This window comes from Tetrahymena thermophila, assembly GCF_000189635.1.
Source record: "Tetrahymena thermophila SB210 genomic scaffold scf_8254241, whole genome shotgun sequence".
Lineage (NCBI taxonomy): Eukaryota > Ciliophora > Oligohymenophorea > Hymenostomatida > Tetrahymenidae > Tetrahymena > Tetrahymena thermophila.
This window is the reverse complement of record NW_002476104.1, coordinates 61795-75795: the sequence shown is the minus strand read 5'-3', so window position 1 is coordinate 75795 and position 14001 is coordinate 61795. Positions and strand designations below refer to the sequence as shown.

General features: G+C 22.7%; 2 protein-coding genes across 2 annotated transcripts; both read right to left on the bottom strand. All coding sequences in view use genetic code 6, as the record gives it.

Moving 5' to 3' along the window:
- Positions 1-22: 22 nt before the first annotated feature.
- TTHERM_01092410 (hypothetical protein) lies at positions 23-2162 on the bottom strand (the record flags this gene model as incomplete). Its single annotated transcript, XM_001025448.2, has 6 exons — positions 23-168; positions 284-461; positions 798-872; positions 902-955; positions 1298-1385; positions 1987-2162. 6 exons carry the CDS (start codon positions 2160-2162, stop codon positions 23-25), a joined length of 717 nt encoding a protein of 238 aa, XP_001025448.2.
- Positions 2163-3408: 1246 nt separating this feature from the next.
- On the bottom strand, positions 3409-10600 carry TTHERM_01092400 (transmembrane protein, putative; the record flags this gene model as incomplete). The annotated part of the gene is made up of 7 exons (XM_001025447.3): positions 3409-4797; positions 5217-5333; positions 5423-6494; positions 6672-7618; positions 7775-8493; positions 8826-9572; positions 10156-10600. 7 exons carry the CDS (start codon positions 10598-10600, stop codon positions 3409-3411), a joined length of 5436 nt encoding a protein of 1811 aa, XP_001025447.1.
- Between the last annotated feature and the right edge of the window lie 3401 nt (positions 10601-14001).

The window sequence follows — 14001 nt, the reverse complement described above, 5'->3', positions numbered from 1 at the left end:
AAGAAGGTATGAATGAATTTATTCATCGCGATAAGGGTTTTAAGCTGAATTATTAGGTTAAAGACGGGCATGAGGCTACTTAGGGATATGGATATTAGAACGAATTTTTTTTTTTAACGGGATTAAAAGATTCCTTAAAAACTATAGCCCCACTTTCTTATGTATTTCCTTTAAAACAATTCAGCCTTTAGTAATGATTTCAAGTTGCTTTCTTTCAATAAATGAGATTGATTCATATGTAAATTCGGTATTTTTAAAAAACTTATGGGCATTACAAGTTTACCAGTTTATCCAATAAAAATTTTATATGGATCAATATCATTTATTGCTTTACAGAAAGATTTGCACTTTACTCTCTTGTTTTTTTTCTTTTGTTAATTTTTTGCTTTATTAAATGATTATAATTATCTGAGATGATTTTTGAGTTTGTATTTTCCCTCTTATTTCAAATTTTGAATTATCTAAATCAAATATGAAGATTAATTTAATTTTGTAAGAACAGAGAATTGAATTTTATAGATATTATTTTTCACATTTAATTAATTAAATTCTTAATAAACAATATTTTTTTTATAAATTAAAAAAGAAAAAAGAGGAAAAAAAAAAGCCTTTTTATCGGTAAAATATGTAATGAGTGTACAGAAAGTTTTTAAACAAGGTTTCATCAAAAAAAGTTGAAAAACCAGAATTCCCCTCGATAAAATAATTCTTTTCGCATTGATAAAGCTCCACTTATCAAACTGCGCTCTACAAATAAAGTTATTATTTTAAACTGTACGCTAATATTAAAACATTACAAAACTGATAAAATTGCTCAAAAATCTATTGAAAGAGATAGTAGGTTTAATCAAAATCATTTACCACCTTTACACCTTTATAAAATATAATAGATATATATTACTTTTTTAATATATTTTTAAATCAAGCCTGCCAACCAAAGTTCAATCTCGAGCACCTATAAAATTGATGATAGCTTAAAACAAATATTCAAATTTAAAAATACAAATAAAATTTAAATAAAAAAATTAAATCAAATAAATAATATAAAAATAAATAAATAAAAACAAATAATAAATAAACAACAAAAAATAATAAATGAATAAAAATAAATAAAATAAATAAATAAATAACTAAAAATATTAAAAATAACCAATTTAATACTTTTTTTAATGAAAATAATATGCATTTATTTTTGCTTATATTTTTCATAAATTTATTATTTTAAACAATTATTTTCATCAATATGATTAATTTTTAAGGTTTTTATTATTAATATTTTGATAACATACTTACTTACTTCATTTTTTCTATTAAAAATATTTTCATTTTTTTAAAATAAATAAAGTAAGATAGATAGATAGATTGAAAGGGCAATAAATTATAACCTAAAAATAAAAATAAATTGAGTATTTATATAATTTTAAATTAATTAAATTTATGTTAATATATGAAAATATATAATTAATTTAAATTATTTTATATTTAATAAAAATTTTTATTTTTTATTAATAAATTATTTTAATTGTTTTAGAAAATATAAATTTAAATAATATTTAAAAAGTAGTAAAAAATATTTTTTATTATAGAAAGAACTTATAAATTTTTATAATTTTTATTGATTTAAAATATAATTTATAACATTAAAGATACATGAAAATTAAAAATCTATTTTAATCATTTATTTTTATTTTGTTTATATCACACAATAATAAGATTGGGTGGGTACTGTTAATATTTAGAGAAAAATTTATTTCTGTTAAGAATTATTATGAACGAAAAAATTTCTTTGATTTACTTCACTTTAAAATTCAAATTATGTTTCTTAAGGATATGAATAATATTTATTAATAAGTTAAAATTCTTTTGGTATTATGAAACAATTAATTTTAATTAAAAAAAATTAAGAAAAATATTAAAAAAAACAATTAAAAATGAATAAAAAATAAGCTAAATAAAATTAAACCTTAATAGGAGCAGATGAAATACCGAAAAGATGTAGCAGCGCCAATCGCTGGAGTATTAGATGGTTTGAATGAAAGTTAGAAATGATTAAGTAAAAATTTTTGACACTTTGGATTCACAGGAAAAGTTTTTAATTGAGCGTTTATATCATTGCCGTCTGATATTTCGCTTCGAATCATTAAGTTTACTTCCCGAATCATTAAACTAACATTTTGCTTAAACCTAAAAATCTCCAAAAGATAGCAACTCTCCTGATTTTTGATATCTCTCTAATCCAATTCTCTCTCCACTCTTTTTATATAAAACAAAGGAACAATAGATATATTTAAAAAATACTAACATAGAATTGATCTCAGCTCTCTTTTTGAAAAAAAAATTGAAATCTAAACATTAAAAAATAAATAAATAAATACATAAATAAATAAATAAAACAAATAAAATAAAAAATATAATAAATCATATTAAAAATTAACTCATTAAAAATATCCTAAATAAAATAAATAAATGACAATTAAAACATCTTTAAACAAAAAACATGAAAATATAATTAAACTAAAAGTAATACTTAAATAACATTGATAAATAAATAAACAAATAAATTAAACAATTAATATTTAAATATAAAAACTATTTTTTGAATTCTTTCACTACTGTTAATACTCAATATTTCTTTCACTACCATACATTCTCAATAATTAAGACCATAGATAAAAAAGATTTTTTCTAAAAATTTGACCAAACTATCAAAAATTATGTAAAAATGGGCTTAATAAAAGTTGGACTTAATTTATGAGACTACTAATATATTTAAAATCAAATAAAACTAAATTATCTTTAGTTATTTAAAACAAAATATTTTTTTATATTTTATTTAAAAATAAACTATCATATAAATTTCCGCTTTTTAACTAATAATTTTGCATTATATAAATAGACAGATATTTATTTAGATAGATCCTCATCTAATCCAATAATACTTGTTTTTGTATTAAATTATATTTTGAGTTGAGGTACTTACTTTTTTAATATATTTATCTTTGCTAATAATTCATAATAAAAATTAAATTTAGTTGTATTGGATAAAATACAAATAAGTTAAAATTAATATTATTTTTTTATATAAAATGAAATTATTAAATTTAATCACTATATTTAATAAAATAATGATTTGGTTTAATCAATTTAACTTTGAAATTTATTAAAGTATTTCAAATAAATTTATTAGAAAATCTTTGAACGAATAATTTACCCACTCAAAATAGAAAGTATATAAGGTTAAAATCATTAAAAATTAATAAAACATCAATCAAATAATATTTAGATTTAAAAAAAATACATTTGAATATTAAACAAATAAATAAATATTTGAATAAAACTAAATGTGTTAGTTAAACTCATACAGAGAGAGAGATAGATAAATTATTTGTTTGTTAGATTTCTTATTGCTCATTCGTTGATTTCTTCGTCAAGAGGAATGTGCTTCATTTTAGGATCATTGTAAGTGTCTTGAGATTAACTAATGCCAGCTACGTTACGGACATCAGTTAATTCGAAATTGAGTCTCTTTGCAGTTTATTTATACTTTTTAAAGTAGAAGATTAACAAAGTAATAAGCACAAGAGCTCCAATTATAATAAGTGCTATAACAAATACTGGAATTCCTTCATGAGTAGATTAATCTTAAATTTCCTTAATAGGAACCAATATTTATGATTGGTCGAGGATTGCTTCACTGTAGTAAATGTTTTAGCTGTAATATTAACCATTAACTTTGTTTTTCCAATCTATACTTGCACGTACTATTACAAATGGAGTGCCATCGTTGAGGTGTTTTTAGAAAGTTTGGTTATCCAAAGGAACAGATATTTCTTTTTTCTAACATTTTTGGCAAGAATTAATACATTCTTTGGATTCATTAAAGCTAAAGAAGAGGACAGGAACCTTGACATTTGTTTCAAGATAAAGATTTAAGTTTTATTCTATTGAATTAAAATCGCCTGCAATCTAGCTAAATTTCATGTTGGTACCCTTGATTATTTGTTTATCCTTAGATATCAACAATGAATACATAATATCTTCAATAAAAAAGTCTTCTAAGTCTTATTTGTAGCCAGAACAGTCAAGGGGCTCAAACGAGAAATTAACATGAGTATATTCATCCCATTTCTCTAAGCTTTTTAAACCTGTAATTGTAGGCAAATCTAAAGTAGGCTTATGGAAAGCAAGAGTTGGCAGTTAAGTTTTGGATGGGAAGGAGACGAATTTAATAAAACCTTAGCTGTGCTTAGCTAATCCCCTTATTTTAATGTAGAAATTACCAGTGCTTACATCAACATCTAAAATTTAACGAGTTCCAGGAGTGAATGTAAATTAGAATTTATCATTTATTGCGCTATCTCTTTAATAGGTTCCAACAGTGTGCAAGTCACCCTTCAAACAGTTTATTTCGATATAGACCTTTCTTTCTTTTTCAGGTAATATGATGCCATATAAGAAAGTGGATTAAACATCGCCATCAAAGTAAAAGAATGTAGAGACGCCTTCATCCAAAAGAGTGAAGCTTTAACTTAAATATATTGACAATTTCTTTACATCATTCTTCTATGTATTTTTGAGTTTCATCAAAACTTTTTTCATTCCCTAGGAAGTTGTTAATTACAAATGACGAATATACAAGTTAGTAACTGGGTCATAAATATCACTCAAAACATTCTACAAAATTGGAATTTTATCATCCGTCTCATAAATATCTTCTATAACTTTAACTCCTTCTTCGTATTTTCCATCATAGGCGTAGGAAATCATAATATTTACTAGCTTATCTCCTTACATTTACTTTTTTTAAATAAATAAATAAATTAATTGCTTAATAATTTCTTTGATATTTATAAAAAAATCATAAAAGTCCAATAAATATTTTATTTAGAGAAAATTTATTTCTTTTTAAAAATAAAAAATATTTTTTTGCTTTATTAAATTTATTAGATGATTTATTTTAATTAATTCATTCTTTTCAACATATTATTTTTTTATTTAACAATTTAATAAAACTGAATAATATTTTTTGTTTTCAATAAATTATTTGCTTTTTAAATTTTAATTTTAGAAACTTTACAAGATAATAGTTTGAAAATTTTTAATTTACTTTGGATAAAATTAAAAGCTTCTTAATTACTTAAGAAATTTTTTTTAAAATAAGAGCTTTTATTATGAATTTTTATTTTAATTGAATAAATTAATCGATAATAATTTACGATTGTATATATCTTTGACTATTGTGAACTTAATTTCGATTCTTTCAAAGGAACGTCAAAACTGATCATCGGGTAAGTGTTTTCATTAACGAATTTGATATTGAATTTAGAGTAGGCCTTTATTTTAAAAATTATTTATTAAAATATTTAATAATAATTTGTTTTAATGTGAGTTTAATCAAATTTAAAGAAAGGTAAAAGTTTACTAAAGCTGTAATTGTAACGGAATATTATTGATTAGTGTTTTAAAGTTCAGGTAGATCGAATGTGTGTAAGATATTCTTGTTTATTGTGTCTTTTATTATTTCTCTTCCATTTGAATTGGTAATGTTAACATAAACAGAACCTGTTTAAAGATCTATGGATAAAGTAGATTTATTCAAAGTGTTAAAGTTGTAAACAAATGTTTCTGAGGTGTTTAATTCATTTGATTACAATATATTTTCGAGAAGCGAGATTATCTATCTTTAAACAGCTAGAGTTAAAGAGGCTCCATTCCTCTCTGTTGTACGCAACTAAATGATGTAGGTACATTACTTTTCACATTAATCTTGCTTCTCTCTAATCTCAACAACATTTTCATAAGTCTATGAAATGTAGCTTTATAGTGGGAGTTTGTCTTTGGTTTCTTTGTTTAATAAAGCAACTGTGATTTAGGTGTGACCTTAAGTTTGTTAAGACTAAATAATTTTAAATGGTTGTCCCTTAACTTTATTCTTAAAAACAAAGTATTGATAATCTTAGTTATCTTTTAAATTAATCTATTATGACTATCCTAAGCTAATATTTGTAAATGATTTTTCATTTTCTTGATTCACAGAGAGCAGCAAAGAGTATTTGATATTCTTGTCTTTGATTCTTGATTTAACTTCTAATCCAAATTAGCTATTGTTGTCAAATTTGTATGTCTTTTTTAAGGTATCTCTGAACTCCTTGTCAAATAAAATGTAAGGAAGGTTCTTATTTGTTGAAAAAACTTTTTCCCTATCAATATAAAGAATCAATTCTAGAGATTCATCAATGTACTCAGTAGCAGCAATGATAAACTTTTGATCCTTAACTTCACTTAATTCAATATAATAGAATCTAGCACCATTAGGAGGTAAAGTATCAATAATACTCTAACTAGGATGTAAGGTAGTGTGAGATTATTACAATGTCAAAGTGATTAAATCTGTTGTTTCCCAAAAACTAAAAGATGTATCTTTTAAGAAAATTAAGATACCACATTCTTTCTTATCAAAATCACAAACTCCATTATTATCTTATATTTCATAGCTATTTTTTATTACAAAATTAATACAAATTACATTAAAAATTAATAGAAAATCAATCTTGAAATGGATCAAAAAAATAAAATCTTTAAAAAATTCTCAAAGAATAAAAAGTGCTAAATTTTAATTAAAGAGAGATATGATTGATTCAACAAATTTTAAATAGAAAAGAATTTTTTACAAGAAATTTTCATCATCTTAAGTCCTGAATTTGAAATCATAATCACCAGCCTAGCAATTAACGGGATATTTCCAATCTTATCTGCTTAGAGTGTTGTTAAATATTTTAGCACAAATCATTAATTCATCTCCGTTGAAGGATGAGCTCTTGAAGAGATTGAATCTCTTATTGAAAAGTTCAGGATAATAGAGCTTCTTTTCAGATTTAGGTTTGAATGCAACTGTATTAGGGAAGTCAGAAAAGATGTATTAAGCATTAGAGTTAATTTCTGCATATAAAAGGAGAGTAGCCTCTTTTTTAGCTGAAACAGAAACAAAAAGGAAGCAATTATTTTGATCTACAGAAAATTCTTTAATTCTCTTACAGCTTAATTCGAAATCTTCTTTAGGGATTATTTAAGGAATGAAGTTAGGAACTATCATTGAAGTAGCTTCTCCTTTTTAAGGCTAGACGTTTGCTTGGTCATATGAAACGATAACTGTTACTTCATCTTGGTCTCCGAATTGATTCAAAACATTTTTGTAAATAAATACAGATTCATTTGATTAGATGGGAATTTTGTAGTATTGCTCTTCTTAAGTAACTTTGATTTAATTTATCATTCCCAAATTCAAAGTTTGGTGACTAACAGCACTGGTCACATAAGATAATTTGAATTATATTTTATTATTTAAAAATGTCATTCTAGGAGTAATAATACCATAAATTGGTTATTCGTATCTTTCGAATTAAATTAATTTCGAAGAAAATTCTAAAACATTATTAGAAGATTCTACTAAGTCTATCTATTGAGGGGTTTTACCAATCTTCATATCGTAGTAACCACTTAAAGGTTCAAGCATAACTTTTACTTCTAATTCCTTGTTGAATGGTCTTCTAAGCAACAACTTAAAATGAATCTTTTTTACCTTACTTGCATCTTCTGTTACAACGACTGGTTGATTTTCCTAATTAAATAAATAAAAAATAACTAAATAAATAAATAAATACTTAAATAGATTATTAAATAAATAATAAATTAAAAATAATTAATTAAATAAATAAATAAACTGTTTTTATATCAATAATATTTTTGTATTTTATTTAAAGAATGAATAGTTTACTTCTAGAAGATAGAATGAAAAGTTAGATTCTTAGGTAATTTTAGCCTAGATATCATATGAAGCGAAAGCAGAGTCACTTTGAATACCAAGATATATAACTTTATTAAGATCTCCTAATTCTTCTGTGTAGAGATGAAGAGAGTGATCGAAAGATTGCTTGATTTTATTATTGACAGTTGGACGGATGTTATCGAAAGATGCAAACATAGATACCTAACCCTTAACACTTGATAACTAGAACGAAACCTAAGTAACTTGTGTATATTTCTCAAGATCCAACTTGAAGTAGTTAATCTTTCCAAACTCTGCTCCTTAATGATAAATCTCGTTTTCTTGAAGGATTGTGTGAGTCAAACCATTGTTAGCAAGTAAAGTGAATTTGGCTTCTTTATCATTGTCAGTGTTCAAAACACCTATTAGGTAATAGCAAACTTAGAGACCTTCAATTTTGTATTAAGAGCATTAATCTGGGTCAGAATAGAAAGTCTAAATAACTTGCTCCTAATTGAATTTTGATTTTATAGCAGACTTTTTATCTTCTTTAGTAAAAACGCACTTTTCCTTTTCATCTAAATTGCATCTCTTCATTAACAATCCAGGTGAGCCCTCTCTAGGCTTAAGAACCAAAGTAACATTTGCTTTTTGGTTACCATAAAGAGACAAAGAATAAGTAATTAGTTCTCCTGCAATTAAACTACCAGATTCAGGATAATCAAAACCTATAATATAATATTTATTTAAATAAAACAATTTATAAATCATTGAAAATAAAATCATTTTTCTGGAAATAAATATTTAAAAATAAATTCATATTTTTCTATTTTATTAAATATCCAAAAACTATTTTGATTAAAAGAAATAAATGAAATTGATTCATCTTCATTGCTACTCGATATGGGGATGATAACATATCATTAGTTACTTATTTAAGAAAAAGTAAACACTTTTTAGAATATTGAACAAACAAACAAACAAACAAACAAAAAAACATATTAAAAAAGATAATTTTTTTTTTGTTTAGTAATTTTAAATAAAAAACTGAATATATTACTTAAAGGTGTTTTTCCAAGGTGATAGTATGCCCTCATAGTATAGAGAGAGAAGTTATCTTTAGAGTTAACAGCTATGTTAATTGTGCTATTTTTTTATAGCTCCTTAGCAGTAATTGTAATTCTATCATCATATAATTCATCAGAAACCCATTAATAATTTTCTAACTACACATTTTAAAGGTCACTTATAGATCTATAGTCAGCATAGAGATTAGGATCACCTTAAAATGGAACTAAACCAATAATAAGATCCTTGCCTTTGAAGTCACCATATACTTGCTCGTCTATATTGAGCTAATATTTCATAGTTCTAGCATTAGATAATGTAAAGCCTCCAACCAGTTAGAATGGCTTGATGTACCTAATTTCACCCCAACCAATAGCTCTAATTGCTATGATTGCTCCTTCATGTGCTTCTATTGTCATGGTATATACTCCTTCAGATTATAAGCCACTCTATTTGTTCTTTAACAAAACACCCATACCAGCTCCAGAACCCCAATTTAATCCCCAACTTTCACTATAGGTTTTAGTTGGAATTCTTTCATTGAAGTTAAAGTAAACATTGAAAGTTGTGTATGATTATATTGGGTTCATCAACTCAAATTCTATAATCATATTTTCCAAACTTTCTTGTGGAGGCAAATCTTATGAGCTGAATTTCATCTAAACTACTCTATTTAATATGAGTTTTTCATCTTTTAAATTACCCTTAGAATCCTCAAAAATAGCATATGTGATATCATCTATATTTTAATAATTTTTAAAAAAATATTTATCAAAAAAAAAAATTAGCAAAGATAAGAAAGATATAAAATATTTTGATATTTATCAGGAAATATTTTGAGTAATAATTATTTTATTTCATAAATTATAAAAAATAATTTACAACTTTAAAAAAAAAATTTATTTGAATTTATTTTTTTATTGTTTTACTTTAGAAATTTATAAAAGTAAAATTATTTATTTGCATTTTAACAAAATAAATTCCAAAATATTAATTTCATTAGTTTCTTTGATAGCAAAAAGTTGGATTAATTATTTTTGAAAGGAAATGTACCAAATAAAATATCATTTTGTCAAACTTTCCTAACAAAAAGATTTTTTATTTGCTTAAAGAAAAAAATAATTTATATCAGAATCATTTGATTGATTTTATTTAGTAAATATCTTTGTGAAATAAATTTTGATTTATTAAAACCCATCTAATTAATAAATAAAATCGCATTTAATTTTATTTTAATTTCTAAAATATATTAATTAATTAATGCTCATATCATATTTTATTCTTATCTTGCATTTTGTAACAAGATTGTTAAATAATATTACTTAATCTCATATTTATTTATTCGGTAGATTCTTCAAGGAAAGTTACTAGCTCATACCCACACTTTGTTTGGCATTTAACTGTTACATACAATTCTTGAGCAAAATCTATTTGATTGCCCTTGACATGACAGAGAGCGAATCCGTATGATTTGCAGATTACTTTAGACTTTTAGAGGTTCTTTTACTCCTTAATATTGACATAGATATCAGGTTCACTTCCTTCAAAAGTACCCTCTGCAGTAATGATCAGATACTGATCTTCTCTTTGTCTCTCCTCTAATTTAAGGATATAAGTCTATGTTTCTCCTTGCTTTAAAGTTCCGTATGCGTCTTGTTCAAGCTTTAATTAAATGGTATCTTGAGCTGCAACAGTCTAAAACAAGCAGCTAAATATTAAAGCTAAAACAACAACTGATCCAATCAAGTTTTGTTGTTTTTTCCTCATAAATTGTTTCTCTATTGAATTATATTAATTCTTTATTTTAAGTCTATCTATTTACACTATTCCTATATATTTTACTTTTATAAAATAGTTGCTTTCACTTTTTAATTTTCTTTATAAATTAAATAAGATTCTAATTATTTTTTATATCTATTTATACAAACAACACTTTCACTCACTCACTCTCACACACGCAAAAACTAACTATTACCTAAAATCATCAAAAAGGTTTTGTTTTGGTTGATCGGTCGGTCTCTTCGGGATTTTTTACATAAAACAAAAAGATATTGAATCCTTTTTTCCTTCTTTTCAAAATCAATTAGGAATTTTTGCAGAAAAGTAAATATCAGATTTTTTTTTATATTACGCTCAACTATTTAAAAATTATCTTTATCAGTTTGGAGCAATCTTTTATATAAATCCTGATCAAATTAACTTAATAATTTAATATATTTCTGTAATTATTTGAGTTTGATCAAATATACTGACAATCAGATAAAAAACGTTAAAATTTTGAAAAAAGTTTAATCTTCTAAAAACATGTCTATTAATAATATTCTCAAAAGAATACAAAAATCTTAAGGAAAATATAAATCAAAAAAAGGTTCATTTAAAATCATAAAAGAAATTTATTTATTTCATCAAATCAAAGTAATTAATTAATTAATTACTATTTTTAAAAACAAAATATCTTTCAATTCTTAATATTCTTCTTAATAATTTTAGTTAATATTTAAGTAATATCTTTAAAAATAAATAAATGCTTCAATAGCAAATTTAATTAGTATCTAGCTATTAATTAATGCAGAGTCTCTTATTTAATTGATGTTATTAAAAATATTTTTTTCTACAATTTTAAACTGAAACCTATTTATAGTTGCTTAAAAAATGGAATTAATATAGATTTTGGCTAGAGAAATTACAGTATCAATAAATTTATCAAGCAAATAATAGAAGGTTAAGAAATTCCTTTGACAAAAAAAAAATATTAAGAAAAAATTAGATTTGATAATATAAAAATACTAGTTTTAATACTAAAAATTATAAAAAAATCAAAATGTTTAAATTTTATCAAAATAGAAATTATTAGGATTTGATATAAAATTTAAAGAAGAAAATCTAATAAAATCTAATTATAAGAAAGTACTACTTAAAACATAATTTGATTATTACATAATTTCTTAAACAAAAACAAACATTCATTCAATCATTATTAATCTAAAAATAAATATATAAATGCTGATGAAAATCTCAAGAAAACAAACAGCAAAAATCTTTAAATTTCAATTAAACAAAGCTTTTAAACATTTTTCTAATACATATGTTAAATTGCTGAAATATTTTGTGGATATATTTCAAGCTTAATTTTATATCAACCAGATTATTAAATATTACCTTCATTCCTTCTTAATATTTTATTGTAAGTAGACTTTTAATATCTTTTTAATTAACACACGATTAATTTTTGAAAAAGACATATCATGAGTAAATCATATATACATCGATTGACATTTTTTAAAAATCCATAGTATGTTTAAGCAATATTAATAGTTTACTCAACTACTTTTTAGAATATTTTACATATTAAACTTGATTATTTACTTTCATAGAATCGAGTGAGATCAATTAATTTGCTTGATTATATATGGTTCAATAATTTTTGTAAGAAAGTAATTTTCAATATTAATTATATATATTAGCTTGCTGCTATTGTTTTCATTTGATAGAATATCCCCATTGTGTTTGTTATGCAACTACAGTAAGTAGAGACATTTTTTAAAAGCTTAAAACTATCTAAAATTATGAGTTTTGATATGTAATGTTGTGGTTTTGTTTTTAGCTGAAAAGTACTATTAAAAGAATGAAAACTTACAAAATAAAAGATCAATTAAAAGTTTATTGATCAAAATTGAATTTTGTGTATTATACTGGTTGGTAGATATTATTAAGATTTATCAAATAAAATGTGGAATTTAGATCAAATAAATTAATTTTTTTTTATTTTTAAGCTGAACTTGTAGTTTTAGTGTAAGTAAATTAGTAAGTAAATAAGTATTTATGTATGTATATGTTGAAGTTTGAGAACTGCAGACACTTAATTACTTGTTGAGTACATATTTTTGATATAATTGCTTGTAAAACATTTTTTATAAGAGGGACTTTTGCATGAAGAGAAATAATAATAACAAGATAGGAATATTTTAAATCTTAATTCTAGTTTTATACACATTCATTACAGTTATTAATATTTGAGAAATTTAAGCATTAATCAATTAATTAACTCCTTTTGGTATAACAGTATATGATGTCTGTAAAATTAGATTTTTAATATTCAGAAATAATATTTTAGATTTAGCAAATACTCCTAGAGTTTAATTTTTTTTGGAGGTTAAGGTAATGTTTACTGTTTAGGTATTTTGCTTAGCACTACTTTAAATATAAAAGTGAATACTAAGGTGCTATAAAATCAAAAATTTAATATGATTATCAATGCATTATTCACTACTATCAGCATAAAAATATAGGTGTTTTTAAACTATAGATTATCTTAAAAAAACAGCAAAATGTGTTAAGTAAAGAAAGAAAATTGCTTTTTTCTTTTTCAAGTTATTTTAAATAGTCAATTAACGATGCTTAATCAATTTACAATAATTTTTAGACTCTCTTTAACAAGTATTAGATGATACAAAATAAAAAATCAAAAGGTGTATTTATTTAAAAAAATGTTTTCTAAAAATTATAAACTACCCTTAAGATGAATTAATTGGTATATGGTTCAATATCTTCTTATGAAAGAAAAGCTTATTAATTTTTTTTGAGGTAATTAATTGCTCAGAATTGTATTATTGATCATATTTAAATTCTTTATTAGATTTTTTTTTAAATAACTCTTTTTAAGAATTTTTTAATTTATACAAATTTATTTGTCAAAAAATATTTTTATAGATTTAATTTCTCAAAATAAAAAAATAAATTTTTTATATTTAATCATTTTTAATTATTTCATGTTTATATATTTTTTAATTTTATTACTAAATTTATTTAATAGAAGTTTAATTCCATTTTTAATTTCAATAAATTTTGTTAGAAATATTGTTTACTAAAAAATAATATAAAAATGTAACCGAGCAGATAAATATATATTTTTATAGAAGTTTCATACAATTTTTTGCAATTTACTTTTATAGTAACAAATAGTTTACTAAAATTTTATATAAAAATGTAACCCAACAGATAAATAGATAGATAAATAAATAAATAGATAGATAGATATATTCTAATATTAATGAATATTTATTTTTGAAATAAAACTTTTCTTAGAATGTTAAAAATAATGAGTTAATTTTAATAATTAAATTTATTTTTTATTGACAGTATTGTAATTAATTTATAATTTATTAGCT